Source organism: Schistocerca americana, chromosome 1 (assembly GCF_021461395.2).
Source record: "Schistocerca americana isolate TAMUIC-IGC-003095 chromosome 1, iqSchAmer2.1, whole genome shotgun sequence".
Classification (NCBI taxonomy): domain Eukaryota; kingdom Metazoa; phylum Arthropoda; class Insecta; order Orthoptera; family Acrididae; genus Schistocerca; species Schistocerca americana.
The window spans coordinates 777,340,457-777,356,671 of NC_060119.1; the positions used below are offsets into that span (position 1 = coordinate 777,340,457).

At 42.1% G+C, this 16,215-nt stretch overlaps 1 protein-coding gene across 1 annotated transcript in view; it reads right to left on the reverse strand.

Annotated features, from left to right (window-relative positions):
• LOC124594143 (T-box transcription factor mls-1-like) overlaps positions 1 to 16,215 on the reverse strand; it is a 196,774-nt gene that overhangs the window by 39,672 nt on the left and 140,887 nt on the right. The window contains exon 4 of the mRNA XM_047132502.1: positions 10,980 to 11,117. Within this exon, the coding sequence (XP_046988458.1) occupies positions 10,980 to 11,117 (138 nt within the window). The remainder of the gene's footprint in view (positions 1 to 10,979; positions 11,118 to 16,215) is intronic.

The following is a 16,215-nucleotide window of genomic DNA, read 5'->3' on the forward strand; positions in this document are numbered from 1 at the left end:
AACGAATTTTCACACTACGTAGGGATAGGGGAAGGAAGTGTTTGCAGAATACTGGAAGTGTTGGCATTAAAAAAGGTTTGTGCCAGGTGGGTTCCCAGGATGTTGACAGTAGCTCACAAAGAAACAAGAAAAACGGTACGCAGCGAACTTTTGGAACAGTACGAGAATGGTGGAGATGAATTTCTTGGAAAAATTGTAACAGGTGACGAAACATGGCTCCATCATTTATCACCAGAGACAAAGAGGCAATCAATGGAGTGGCATCATGCAAATTCACCCAAGAAAAAAAAACAACCAATACCACACCTTCGGCTGGAAAAGTAATGGCTACGGTGTTTTTCGATTGCGAAGGACTCTTGCCAAATGAAACCACCATTAATTCTGATGCATATGTGACGGCACTGAAGAAACTTCAAGCTCGACTGAGTCGTTTTCGACCACATCGGCAAAAGCAGGATGTTTTTCTGTTGCACGACAATGCACGGCCACATGTCTGTCAAAAAACCACGGAAGACATCACAAAACTCGGATGGACAACACTGAAACACCCACCTGACTGTCCTGACCTGGCTCCATGTGACTATCATCTCTTTGGGAAACTGAAAGACTCTCTTCGTGGAACAAGGTTTGAAGATGATGACTCCCTTGTGCACGTTGCCAAACAGTGGCTCCAACAGGTTGGTCCAGAATTTTACAGTGTGGGTATTCAGGCGCTGGTTCCAAGATGCCGTAAGGCAGTTGAGAGGGATGGAAATTATGTGGAGAAATGAAAATAATGTTTCTAAAGAATGTATCTACACGTAAAACTTTCAAACATGTAGAATAAAAGGTGGATTAAAAAAAAAAGTGTGCATTTCTTTTTGAGTGACACTCGTATCATTGTGCGATACATAACTATCAATTATGACTTTTCATACGTGGGAGTTTAGTTCCTTAAACAATCAGGATCACGGGTTCACTACTTAAAATCTGAGCTGGGGACATTGGACACGCTCATTCGCCGTTTGTACCGAGATTGGTACATTTTACGACGTTTCAGGAAATAGTACAAGTAACAGTTGGCTTCGAGAAAGCATTAAGAACCATCACAACGACGGCCGAAGACGAGAGCGTCGTATTTTTAACATTTGCAGGAAACCAAGTCACAAGCAGGACTGTGAAGAAAAACGAATATGTTACAAAAATGTCTCTGAGCACTATGGGGCGTAACTTCTAAGGTCATCAGTCCCCTAGAACTTAGAACTACTTAAACCTAACTAACCTAAGGACATCACACACATCCATGCCCGAGGCAGGATTCGAACCTGCGACCGTAGCGGTCGCGCAGTTCCAGGCTGTAGCGCCTAGAACCGCTCGGCCACCCCGACCGGCCCGAATATGTTACAATTACGGGATACAGCGACAGCTATCCAGAGACTGACACAATAAAAAATGGTCAGCGGTGCCAACAAACACTTTAGTGAATCGTTGAACGGAGGCCATTACGCCGCCCGCCTCATATCTGAGACAGTAATTCCTGTTAACTCAGGTGAAAATAAAGTTAAAAACGAGTGTCTATTATACAGAGTCTTAGGGATATAAGTGAAGACATTTGTATTGATGACTGAGGACAGTGCACTGAGCGATCTTACATCAGTACTTACTTCATTTGCAGATTAATTATTATAGGTATCACGAATACTATGTTTCTAGGTTGGTTAGTACTTCCAAGTACACTTGGCAAAAGCAGGTCAGGTACTGAAGTATAGATGCTTGGATGCAAAATGGGAGTGTCTGTACTGACAGGCGTAGTCCACTTCACGACACTGTTACCACTGTGCTGAAAACATTAGATACTACATTATGAGACTGTTTGCAGGAAGACTGTTAGACACTGAAAAAAAAAACAACTTAAACTGAAGTGCTTACATATTAAGGTACCAGTTATCACCATATCTGCACCTATACCCGTAACACCCTGTATGCTGGAATGAAAAAAGGCCGACTTACTGAAACATAAGCACAGATCCCACCAACAAAGTATTTCATGGATGAAACTGTCACGTTCGTCAGGGTACAAGAGTCAAATGGTAAAGAGAATGGTTTTATGCCACTATTGGTAAGGAGACTCGTCTGAGATTGTTCAGCCACTGGTGCACGTCTTTCTATTTGACATCACTTCGGCGAATTGTGCGTCAATGAAGAGGGTGATTAGGACTAATCGTTGTAAGCTAGAACCATGGGGAGGCAGAAGCAGAACTTTGTTTCAGTCGAGAAAATTACATTTAGGATGCAAGTGGTTTCAAATAAGGAAACATGTTATAAAGGAGGAGACTACTTGGTCTTGATTTCTTGGCCGCTAACAAGACAGAAATATTTGCAGCAGACTGAAATATTATAACATTATGCGACAAAGAAAGAGAAGCACCCAGGAGATATGGTCGGATTTATTGTAACTTCGTACACGTACACAGAATTTCTGGGTGTGTAAATGATTGGAGTTACAGTTCTCTGTGACATAGAACAGCCACTAGAACGCATTTGTCGTTCATGTTTAATGTTGTTAACTGTTAGATGTTGATTGACCACTGTGGTGGACATGAGGATGGCGTGTACTTATGTGAGACAGACTTATCAGAACCTGATCGACGTTGATTAAGGCTTTATTATGGGTCTCCATCTGGCCGAATGGTCGATTCGTGCAATATCCAGGTTTGTGGAGCTTTCAGACGTGAGAGTGAGCCGATATTGGACTGCACGGAAACGTGAGGGCAGGCATACTCACTCCAAGGTCCCAGTCGGGCACCTATGACCTGCAGAAGGGAAGACCGCCGTATTGTGCACCAAGCACATCGTAACCTCTTCACATCTGCACCTGATATCCGAGAACAAGTGATGCACTCCTTGCAACATAGTGTGTCATCGCGCACTACTTGTCGGAAACTATCAGCAGACGGAATAGGAAATTACAGCCCTATGCGTTCTGGGGAGAGATCTCAGTCTTCCATTGTTTCAGAGGGGAACAGAGGTATTGCTCCCGGTGCCAGAGCGTGGTGAGCTATCGGATACGACTTCAGATTACGGCTGATTGGGGTTAAGCCAACTCTGACGGCACAACGAGCATCATGCGTCCTCACGTAATTACTTGTCATGCGACACTGTTGTGGTGTCATTTTTCAACAGGATAATGCTCATCGACGCATCGTACATGTCTCTATGAAATACCTGCCTGATGTTGAGGTACTTTGTTGCCCAGTAAGGATCTCTGGACCTGCCACCGGCTCGGACGTTAAATCGATCCCAGTGTCATTATTCAAGATACCAAAGAGCAGTTAAAAAAACTGTGTGCCAGTTTACCTCATAAGAGGATACAACGGGTTTACGACACTTTTCACAACCGAATCGGTGCATGTATCCAGGCCAGAGCAGATACATTGTCATAGTCTGGGCGCATCCTGCTAAGTTCTTCGTAAATTCATTTGGAAAATATGTGGGTTTTTAAATTACTTAATTTTCAAAGAAGTTCCCAGAAATATCGCAAAAAAAAGCAGCTCGTGTCCATCCATAAATAAATCCAATCGCATCAAATGACAAGCTGTAGTCGCAGAGGAAAAAGAAGTGAAAGGGCACGGCGGTGTAAAATGTGTTTCGATTATCTACGGCTGTTTACATATCATACTCAACAGTCATACTACTTGATGTGTAAGGCTATCATACAAGCTGATGTGTATTCAGTTCTATTTCACAGCAGCCAGTAGGGTATCTAAATACGACGTCAATGGGTTAAGTTGCGATAAACCGAAAAACGCACCAGGATCCCCCCGAAATTTTAGAAGAAGGCGGTACTGTGATAATTCGAGATATAATTTTCCTGTAACAGAGATTATTAAAAAACGAAAACGAGCCCTATTCTACTGTAACAAACCTTATTATTTAAGAAATACGACACTGAGCCACTATGTTTGACACAAATATAAAAATGTGTGTGTCTCCTATATTTTGCAACTACGTAAGAAGCAAAAATGTTTGCATTCACTGGCCTCAACCAGAAGAAAACGAATGTAGGACTGTACATTGTCCCATTGACTGTTGGTATCAAATGGCGTAAATAACAAGCAAAAAAGATGAACATTGTTTAGTTACATATGACGGTCTCGGTCAGGACGTCTTGTCCAGCTGGACTATATAGTCTAAAAAAAAAGGTCAGGTGAAAAGGTTTAAGATGTGTGGGGGTGCATCACACCCTGTCCTGGAAGTCTTTTCGTCAGTAACTTTTAAGCTCCAACAGCTTACACTTTCGATTGTACTACATGCCAGTCGTGTACAGTATCGAACGAGAGTCAGACTAACTGCTCCTGTATCTAACAAAGAAATTCGTGAGGTCGCAGTCTTGGCCTTGACGCTCATGGCACATCACACAGCGTGGGAGCAAACCTCCGAAATCGCTACAGCCCCCATAGGCGTGCCGGTGCATGGATTTTGATTTATTTTCGTTTTTAATGAGGTTTCGTTTTTGATGAGGTGCGCTAAAGTACAACTGGAGATCTGAAGCTATCAAGTAGAACGTGAGGATGGAATTAATGTTTATTTCCACAGGCATTCATAAGAAATGCAGTTCTTACAGTATTCAACGTTAACTTGGTGCCCAGAATTAAGCATCTTCACCGTATGTCTAATAGTTGCTACGATAGTGTGTCACATTAATATTGTAGAAATTACGCTGCAAAACCAAATGCGTTAATTGACGCTCAAGTTGTCGTGGTAAGTTTCAGCAACTAATGCAAAACTTGCGCTGAAGTAGAATTTAAATTAAATTAAAATGGCAACTTATTTCGGCTTTGGACCAAATTTATTTATTTACTTCGGTTTTGAATTACTTAGAACGTTCCAAATGTTATTGCTTTTATTATAAGAAATGCCCTGTGAAGTAGTTCAAAAGATTGTGAAAGCAACAGCTACAGTTACGGAATCTAAGCAAAAGTTTTACAGATTCTGGTTTGAATTAAGATAAGTGCCACATGTTAAATTATTATTTAATGAATTCTAACAATTTATATACCTTAACACATTCTTATTATTGAGAAAGAATTCCTTATGAGTAATACTCAGATATATGAAGACCACAGTCATCTAACTACCTATTTCTTTGAGGTGTTTTAATTATATAATTTCCATCTTCATTCTTGATGTGATATAGGTGGAAATTCCGATATGGCTGAATTACGTTTTCCAGCCTTATTAAATGGTAGTGGCCCCGCAACATGTTATTTCAGATGACCTGTTAGAGACTAGTTGAGTTTAGCAAACTACTTGTCATTCTGCCGGAGCGTACTCATTGACTACAATGCTGACACTCTATAAGAATGGTTCTCGCATATCAATGTAAGCAAATTACTCTCTGCCTCGATTCTCGAATGACTAATAAGTATAGACAAGCAGAGAAATGTAATCTCTTTGGAGAATGGGCAATGAGTTAACTTAACTCCAGTATGCAGATAGAGTAAACTCTGTTGAAGGAAGTTACGTATATCTGCTGTCTAGGTTGTTAGTTGTTAGAAATAAAATCCTTTATTTCATCCTTCCGTTGGTCCTTTTCTACTGCTTGTTGATTGTCATTTACGCCTACACACACTAACATCACATTTTATTAGTGAGTGCGTGTCACCAGGACGAGTACACTATTTGATGTCATAATGCAGTGCAAGGAAGGTACACGTATCAACAAAAGTGTTGCATCATCCCAATACGCCGTGCATGTGTGTTGCTACTGTGACTGTTCCCGTATCGATCGGAAAGTCACCCCTGATGTTATTTGTAAACATACACAAAGTTACCATGAGCGGTACACCTAAGGTAGAATGTCGAACTCGAATGAATTGTAGCATTTCAGCTGAAGTTAAGGCACCATTAGGAATGCATTAGAGATGTCTGGTAAAACAGTAGAGTGAATAACTATCACGCCAGGAAGGACAGTGGCGACCACCACGTTAGGCGCAGAAGGCTAGTGAACCAGACAAGTTGCTCGACATGTGTGCCTGAGTCAAAGTCATTTGGTGCGGACAGGGAATCGGTTCCAAGTGGCAGGTGGTTTTGAAGACTTACACCGCACAGGCCGTCCACGTTAGACAGGTGCACAGGATGATCGATACCTACGAATTTTGAGTCAAAATAACCGTGGCCTTAGTGCTCTATAACTGAATTCGGTATGCGAAGAGGCTACAGGACGCCATGTATCGAATCAAACTGTTAGAAGGGCGATTGCATGATGCGAATCTCCATTCCCGACGACCATGGCGAGCATTACATTGTGTACCACAACCTCATGGACTCTGTTACAGATGGGCAAGAAATTATGCAAAATGGACGCTCCAGGATTGGCGTCGGGTGTTGTTTACGGACGAAACTCAGATCTGTTAGCACCCTGATAATCGAAAAAGCCGTTTCAGTACGACCCGGTAATATCTAGTGCTCGCAACTCTGTGTCTCGTATGTGCAAAAATGTTGTGTTGGAGAGATGTTCTGAAATGGCATTACAAGGGGGCAGCCAATAGTGGGAACGTTCCTTCTGCATGCTAGTATCAGCAAAATAGAATGGCCTACCTGTTTCAGTTGATTGAAGTGAGCTGCTTTTGGATATCGACAACGACCATGTGCTGCGCGTGACTTACGCAGAACCGCCATTGAAATGTGGACAATTTGCACATGATCTCATCGATGGTATGTTGCGACAAATTTAAGCGTCTTGACGTTACTCAAGAGTGTTGTTAACCCCCTCCCCCCCCCCCCCCCCCCCATTCCATGGGGTACAGATGACTTTGTCGTTACACAATTTTTTTTTTTTTTTTTTTTTTTTTTACTAGTGATCTGGACACATTAATAATCAATATATACGCATTCCTCGGAGCAAGGTTTTGTTTTCTGTGCTACGAATTTTGGAATGATGGGGTAATGCAAAACTTTTGTTGATGAGTGTATTTGATCTATTGAAGAGGTTACACACTTATCTGTATGGTCGGTCATTGTAGTACTCACTCTTGCTAGAGTGTTTAGTCAGATTCGATAACAATCAAGTTGTCGAAATCGGCTGGTAGTGGAACTGAAATAAAGCAATGTATTTTATTGCTAATAATCAGCAGCCTATCCAGGACAAATGACTTATTTCGATGAGTTTATCATGGCTGTGGTTCAACGTTGGAGAAATTTATTTTATTAATATTTTGTGTATAGCATTGCATGCAAATTGGGGTACAGACATAGAAGGCAGAAACTTCACAAAAGTATAAAAGAATGAAAAATTTTCACAACCAGTACTGACATAAAGGAAATTGTATTCAATGTCCAGATGTTCAATGCATTTTACAGCCGATAGAGATGTCTCCAGGAAGTCAGTCTAGTTTCCATTACAAGAGCGCGGAGAACATTTGCTGCGAAGATGCTAGTTAGGTTGCCTCAGAGCGCCACAGTCACCGACCAGAGATTATTTTTTTTTTCCATGCACAGTGCGCATCCGGGTTAGTGCCATCCGATGACATCAGTTTAATTCTATTCCTGAAAGCTCTTCATTTATTTTTCTTATTCTAGCCATGTGTCAGGATATTTCTTGATTTGCAGCCGTTGTTTCGAAGTTGTTCAGGCAGATGGAACGACAGGTTGTATAAAGGTTTTCAATGACATTTTCCACATTTGAGTAATGAACTGATTAATTTGGGCCGACCGGGACTCGAACCCGGATCTCCTACTTAAGGCGAGTGGTTACCATAATCGCTCCGTCCATCTGAGCACGCTTCCCATCTGACCCAAATTCCCGCCTTCACACGCTACTATCGTTGGCAGTCTGGAACCGCGCGTCCGCTACGGTCGCAGGTTCGAATCCTGCCTCGGGCATGGATGTGTGTGATGTCCTTAGGTTAGTTAGGTTTAAGTAGTTCTAAGTTCTAGGGGACTGATGACTTCAGATGTTAAGTCCCATAGTGCTCAGAGCCATTTGAACCATTTGAACCTATCGCTGGTCGATCCCGATCGCTGGCCAGTGGCACTAAATGGATTACAAAGTCACTGTGCTCTCTGTGCTCTTGTCTCACTCACTGATCTAATTTGCAGCTAGCTTCCTTGACTCAGTACGTTTCCATCCGATTTCAGCTTTAGTGGATGTTTCACTTTATCATAATCACAGTATGTATTTACATAATTATTTTTACATATATGACAAGGAATGTATATACTGCTTTTATTTTGTTATTTATTCAACCCAATCATAGTAATGCCTTCTGAACACTTCTTACATTGAACTCTTTTTTTTTATTTATTTTTTTACTTAAAAACTTACTAGACATTCCTCCTTTTGTCTGTGCGTATTATGCATTTGCTTGTTACACCCTCTTTTTTTGCAGTTATTGATCTTTCCTCCTTTTCCATGGTCTTCCTAAAGGCATTGTGCCCGCTGGGTAACAATTGATTATTAATTTGGGTATTCTTTTCCTCTTTAATTCTTTTAACATAGTCCATTCAGTTGTTCGCGTATTCCTTAATCTACTCATTTAAGGTTTTTACTTCTTGTTCTTGTCTAATGTCAGTATTCATCCTCCTATCGTAGTGTGTACCCAGTTACTCTTCTTATAAATCACATCTCCAATAATTGTTATTCTTTGTTCATTCCTTTTTGTGCAGTCCACGATTCACTTACAAATGTCATTGTTGGTTTTGACATCATTTCGTATATCTTAGTTAGAATTTCCTTTCTTCCTTTAGTTCTGAAGGTTCTACACATTGTTCTTTTAATACAGTTAAATGTTTCTAGGTTCTTTTGGATGTCCATTTCTGCTATGAATGCGACAGTGTTTGCTAGATATATATTGAGTTTACTATTTCTATTTTCTGACAGTTTGTTGTTATTTCGTTGGGAATTGGTCCCCGGGCACCGAAAGGCATAACATCTTTTTCTTTGAGATACAAACAAATTATATCCCTTAACTGTTGTGGGTAAAATATGGACAACTGTCTGCAGTGTGTTCTCGACGCCAAGAAAATCATGACAGTGCTGCTATCGTCGAACTAGCAAATGTTTATCGGAGTCATGTTTTCCTAGTAACAGCGATCGCTTGAACTGGTGGGAAAACAGAAAATTACTGTGCCCAACACTATACCAACAGGTTCTGAAAATATTATGTAATACAGCTATGTAGGCGTCCTGTGAACACCGTTTCTAAGCAGGACAAAGATGCGACAAGAAAAGAAACTGACTCGCTTCGAGTAAAATAGATCAAATTTTATTTCTAAATCATAATATTGTCTAATTTTTCCTTGTTGGGTACATATATTGTCATACTGACTGTAAATGACGCCTAAGCACGTAATTATAATTAAGTTTATGTATTCTATTGCATTTTGTCTTCAACAAAATTATGAACACATAACAAGAGTAAGTATTATGTCTAAAATTTTCCCACTTAATGAAATGTATTTACTATTTTGTTCTAAGTTTTTCATTTTTACAGGAGATAAAATGCAGAACATTTAAATTTCAGAACTACTACTATTACTTATCTTTGTATGACCTTTAAAAATAAACCAGATAACAATACAGCTATAATGATCTGAATTAAAAAGGCAAGGTGACTTCTTTTTATGTATTTTTTGAGTCAATGGTGAGTGAAGGGTCATGGAAAAGAGCTAGTTCATTCCAGTGAGTGAGAACTTCTGATCTCTGAAAAGAACGGTTTTGCCCATCTCTAGGCTGCAGGTGGTGGGAAACACGGGAAGAATTCAGTCTTTCGAATCGTTTAGTTAGTTATGAACCATTACTGTGTCGGAAAAGAAAATAAATGTTGCCATGCCTTGACTCAATGATCTTAATAGATTCATGACACCCGATAATCATCGTAGACTACCTTTGGTATTCCCTTTTCTAAGGGACCAGAGGAGTCGAGATTTTACGAGTTTAACCAAAGAGAATGAAGCCCTGTGGCTAACAGACAATACAAGTGAGTGCCACGGTGGACCTTTTCAATAGCTGGATTGTTGGCTGCCTGCACACTGCAAGCCACCAGGAGGAAACTGGACTGATTAGTGATCTCAGTCTGCCAGCGCTCACTCTGAGGAAACTGCGAGAGAGGGCTGAAAAGTAAAGCCTCCAAATTTTTCGTGTGAGAACTCTTAAAGATTCTTAAATAAAACAGAATTTATCACCATTCTACATTGTCATTCTTCATGTCTTCTTTCTCAACGAGAGGCCACATTGTTGATACCGTCACTGTCGAATGTTTGACTTCGTTGACGGAGCCACAACCTCTGCCTGCACCGCTTCATCCCTATTAAAGGGAAGTCCTCGAAGTTACCTTCAAGTTTTGGAAACAGACGAAAATCGGACGGCGGGAAGTCGGGACTGTATGGAGGATGATCGATGACAGTGAAACCAAGGCATCCGATTAATCCAGGTATCGCAGCACTCGTGTGTATCTGGCATTTCATGTTGAAGGAGAGGGAGCTCCATGTGTAGACGAACGATAGACAACTGCAAATATGTAGACATGAAGAATAAAGATGCAGAATATTAACAGCGTTTGTTTTATTTAAAAAGCGTTAAGGGTTTTACGTAAAAATTCAGATGCATTAGTTTTCAGCATGCCTTCGTAGAACACGTAGACGTGTTGCGATACTGGAATGATGTAGGTGGGTCATAACGGAAAGTGTTTCTACAAAATGGTTCACATGGCTCTGAGCACTATGGGACTTAACTTCTGAGGTCATCGGTCCCCTAGAACTTAGAACTACTTAAACCTAACTAACCTAAGGACATCACACACATCAATGCCCGAGGCAGGATGCGAACCTGCGACCGCAGCGGTCGCGCGGTTCCAGACTGTAGCGCCTAGAACCGCTCGGCCACACCGGCCGGCGTTTCTAGAAAAAAAACTGTAAATACTACCCTATCGGTATTGGCATATTTCTAGTCTAAATAATATTGCAGTGGCCGCCTGCGGGTAGTTATTGTGTACTCTTACCTGATAAGCAGTGACAGCAATAAATTCTGCTTCTGGGAAGCTGAAGCTCGCTTTCTGACAGGTTTCTAAGTTCATCAAACTGCTTGTCTTGAAAATGTGCACAACTGGAACGTACTTATGCATGGACGACACCAGTATCTGAAATTGAAATAGCTGTTACCGTAAAAATACAACCCTCTCATGACATACGTGTTTTACACAGTGATAATTGACTTACTGTCTATCTTAATGTGATTGTTAGGACTTGTTTTACTAACGTATTTTTTTGCAGAAATATCCCACGCTGTGCACTGAGAGTCATAAGGTGAAATGCAGCGTTGAAGAGGTGGTTGACATTCAGTGTGTGGCATTCTGCGGCTACTGGTGGAAGAATGGATAGAGACCGTTTATGTAAATTGGCTAATTTACCACTTTGCAGAAACACTTCACGTGATTCAAAGTCACATATCTAAAATTTTGTAATTACATAGAATTCTTCTTAAAATACTTTGTGTATAACTGATTTACTGTTGCCTTGCACTATTATTATTTTTTAAGTATTTCTTAGTTTATCATTGAACTAGAACTGCAGGGCATACATAACGCTTTTATGTGAACTGCAATTAATCATTATTAAAACAAACTGATGTTTGCAGCAAAAGAAAAAAAGAAGAAGACACGTACGGAAAATTTAGTGCCTTGGGGGTTATGACAGGAACCGTTGATAAAGCGTTAAAAGTCTGCAAACATATTACATAGTAAAATGACGTTCATATGACACTTCATGTATTAATTATGGGGCATGACGTAACTTCACGTGTGTCCTAGGGAAGCCTGTTGGGTCTCTTGCTGTTCACGTTGTATATTAATGACCTTGCCGAGCATATTAACAGAAATTTCTAATCGCCCCTTACAGTAACCTCAGACTTTCTGCAGATGATGCAGTTATCTACAGTGGAGTGCAGGCTGAAAGATGCTGCACAAATATTCAGTCAGATACTGATAACGCTTCAAAATGGTACACAGACTGGCAACTTGGTTTAAGTGTTCAGAATTTTAAACTGTGCATTTGACAAAACGAAAACATGTAGTATCCTATTTCTACAACATCAACGAATCACAGTTGGGATCGGTAAACTCATACAATTACCTCGGTATAATATTCTATAGGGACATGAACTGGAACGATAATACAGGCTCAGTCATGGGTAAAGAAGGTACCAGCCTTCGGTTTATTGGTAGAATACCAGGGAAACGCTACAAAGCCGATTTATTACAAATCACACATACGACACATCCTTGAACATTACTTGAGAATGTGGGACGTTTACCAGATAGGACTAACAGGGGATATTAATCGTGTACATAGAAGGGCACCACGAATAGGCCGGCCAGAGTGGCCGTGCGGTTCTAGGCGCTACAGTCTGGAGCCGAGCAACCGCTCCGGTCGCAGGTTTGAATCCTGCCTCGGGCATGGATGTGTGTGATGTCCTTAGGTTAGTTAGGTTTAAGTAGTTCTAAGTTCTAGGGGACTCATGATCTCATAAGTTAAATCCCAGAGTGATCAGAGCCATTTGACCCATTTTTTATGTTGGATGAACATAGTCAATTTGTAGTCATTATGCTTTTTTCCGTAGAAATGAATGTTATATATGTTGGTTTAATCGAGCGAAGTTCTCACTTGGGAAAGTGAAGAACAAATTTTGGCATTTAATTGTGCCAGACTTAAATGAGAGTTTCACAGTCGGTCAGAAAAGTGGTAGGAAAGGCCAAACAAAATTTTATAGCATCCATATCCCTTGTTTAACAAGCTGTATCGTAATACACTGAGACAACGAAAGTCATGGGATAGCGATATGCACATAGGCAGATGGCGGTAGTATCGCATATACAATGTATAAAAGGGCAGTGAATTGGTGGAGCTGTCTTTTGTACTCAGGTGATCCTTGTGAAGAGATTTCTCACGTGATTATGGCAGCACGACGGGAATTAACAGACTTTGAACGCAAAATGGTAGTTGGAGCTAGACGCATGGGACATGACATTTCGGAAGTCATTAGGGAATGCAGTACTCTGAGATCCACAGTGTCGCCAAATTTCAGGCACTACCTCTCACCATGGACAACGCCGTGGCCGACGGCCGTCACTTAACACCCGAGAGCAGAGGCGTTTGCTTAGAGCTGTCACTGCTAACAGACAAGTAACACTGCTTGAAATAACCGCAGAAATCAATGAGCGACGTGTGACGAACGTATGCATTAGAACAGTGCGGCGAAATTCAGCGTTAATGGGCTATGGCATCAGACGCCCGAGGCGAGAGCCTTTCCTAACAATAAGTCATCGCCTGCAGCGCCACTCTTGGGCTCGTGACCATTTTGGACCCTAGATGACTGGAAAAACGAGGCATGGTCAGATGAGTCCCAATTTCAGCTAGTAGGAACTGATGGTTGCGCTCTTGTGTTACGCAGACCCCACGAAGCCATGGACCCAGGTTGTCACCAAGGCAATGTGCAAGCTGGTGGCGGCTCCATAACGATGTTGGCTGTTCAAAAAAATGGCTCTGAGCACTGTTCTGAGGTCATCAGTCGCCTAGAACTTAGAACTAATTAAACCTAACTAACCTAAGGACATCACACACATCAATGCCCGAGGCAGGATTCGAACCTGCGACCGTAGCGGTCGCTCGGCTCCAGACTGTAGCGCCTAGAACCGCACGGCCACTCCGGCCGGCATGTTGGCTATGTTTACGTGGAAAGGCTGGGTCGTTTGGTCAGATTGAATAAATTGTTGATTGGAAATGGTTATGATCGGCTACTTGGAGTCCATTTGCAGCCGTTCATGGACTTCATGTTCCCAAACAACGATGGAATTTTTATGGATGACAATGCGCCATCACCGGGCCACAATTGTTCGCGATTCGTTTGAAGAACATTCTGGACAATTCGAGTGAGTGATTTGGCCACCCTGATCGCCCATCATGAACCCCATCGAACAATTATAGGACATAGTAGAGAGGTCAGTTCGTGCTCAAAATATTGCTTCGACAACACTTTTGCTGTTATGGACGCTACAGAGGCAGCATGGTTCAGTATTTCTGCAGAGGACTTTCCAACGACTTGTTGCTGCTTCACTACACCGGGCAAAAGGAGGTCCGACAGGTTATTGGGAGGTATCCTGTGGCCTGTTACTTCAGTGTAAATGAGAATTATCGACAAGTTGCTGACAAAAATAGGTGCGAGTAGGGCTCGCCCACTGAGCGTTCCGCAGATTTACGTATACAGACAGTTCATTCATTCTTGGAATCGGGGATCTCGACTATTTCTGAAAGTTATCGACATCGATACTGGCAAGATTTCGCGTGATTCCGAAATTTTCAGCATGTTTTAATTACGATAATATAAATGTAGCATAAAGTAATGCACGAGGCAGGCGACCATTGTTATAATAATCAGTAGTTCTCCATTCACCCTGACTGGTCGCAATGGTAAAAGTCAATCATCAGGGAAGGAATGATTTTGTTTGTAAATTGATGGTGAAGGGGCGAGAAAGGAAAGCAAAGGAGAGGAAAGGGAATGGATTACTGATGTCAGCAGCAGTGGGACATTACGCGAAATCAGCGACGAGTGGAAATGTGTAGCCGACCGGGATTCGTACCCGGGATCACCAGCTTACTAGTGAACAGGGTGGCAGCAAGTCAAGGAATATATTACGGAATTGGTTTAAAACATTTATTTTAAAGGCCCAGTCAAATCTTTACAAGTTTTCTCCCAGAACAACTTCCGCTATGCCTACGGGACACAAGTTGCCTGCCTTCCCGAACCGAGGCAGTTCTGTCCAGATGAAACTGCTGACGAGAGACGCCTTGAGCTCTCTGCTGAAACTGCTAGTGAATTCACGCCATCGGTTTTAGTCAATAGCGTGCGTGGGAGACAAATCACGTGTGCGGACGCTGGAGGACTGTGCAGTGCAGAACACAATTGTTATGCTCTTTAGTCATTCAGACCTCGAGCAGAGCAGACGTCTTTTTGGGAGGCAGAGCCTCTGGCTCTGCGTTCCATGACCGGCCACCGAAATCGGCTAACATGAGCCACCTGCCCATCCATTGCCCATTTCAATTACTTGTTCGACATCCTAGACTGGCCTAAGCTTGGTAACTTCCGACCCTAGGAGCGCCCCGTGTATACCATACACTGAAATATATTCGCTTTCTTTTACCTAATTTCCAGATTGAATAAATTGTTGATTGGAAATGGTTATGATCGGCTACTTGGAGTCCATTTGCAGCCGTTCATGGACTTCATGTGGCCGTGCGGTTCTAGGCGCTACAGTCTGGAGCCGAACGACCGCTACGGTCGCAGGTTCGAATCCTGCCTCGCGCATGGATGTGTGTGATGTCCTTAGGTTAGTTAGGTTTAATTAGTTCTAAGTTCTAGGTGACTCATGACCTCAGAAGTTAAGTCGCATAGTGCTCAGAGCCATTTGAACCATTTTTTTACCTATTTTCCTGTTGTGTCATTTAACGGCAGCCCTGGATACCCGCTCAAGTCCTGACCGCTCGAACTCCTGTACACTATGGTCGTAAGCCGGATCCAACAACCTTTTCCGCCCTTCCCTGCCCATGTACACTAGGCAGGTGCGTTAGCCACTGCGCGAGCCGAGATACAGTGTGATCGCAACTGCGCGGACTGTATCGGCACGCCTCACGGCCGACCCACATTCCCACCGAGGGCCACCTGTTCGCAGTTCCTGTTCCTTTCCTCGGACGTACTTGTGTATCCGCACTCAAGAAGGTGGATCCATCGGCTATGTCCGAAAGAACAGAGAAACGCATTCATATAAATGACTTTATTGCTCGTATGACGAGTTTAGAAATTTATCTATCATCAGATATCCACGAGAGATTAATGCACGTACATATGGGGTTTGGAGTTTATGTGATTTTTATGTCTCTTGCGAACAGAAACCAGACTGTCGCCGTGTTTTTTTAATTGCCTGTCTACCATGTTACCTGTCTGCTTCCTGTGTATTTTATTCGCATTGCCAACCCTTTGTTTTATGTTATCATTCCACAATTTAAGTCACCGTTTTATCGCCCTTCGGGAGGAATCGAAATTCAACAAAGGAAAAAACAATCGGTGCAGTAATCGCTCCTGGGTATCCGATCATGGATAAATTCCGAAACGCGTCATATGAGCCATAAAGTCATTCTTCGCCTGATGTTTGACTTTTACCATTGCGACCCAGTTAACATAAAAAC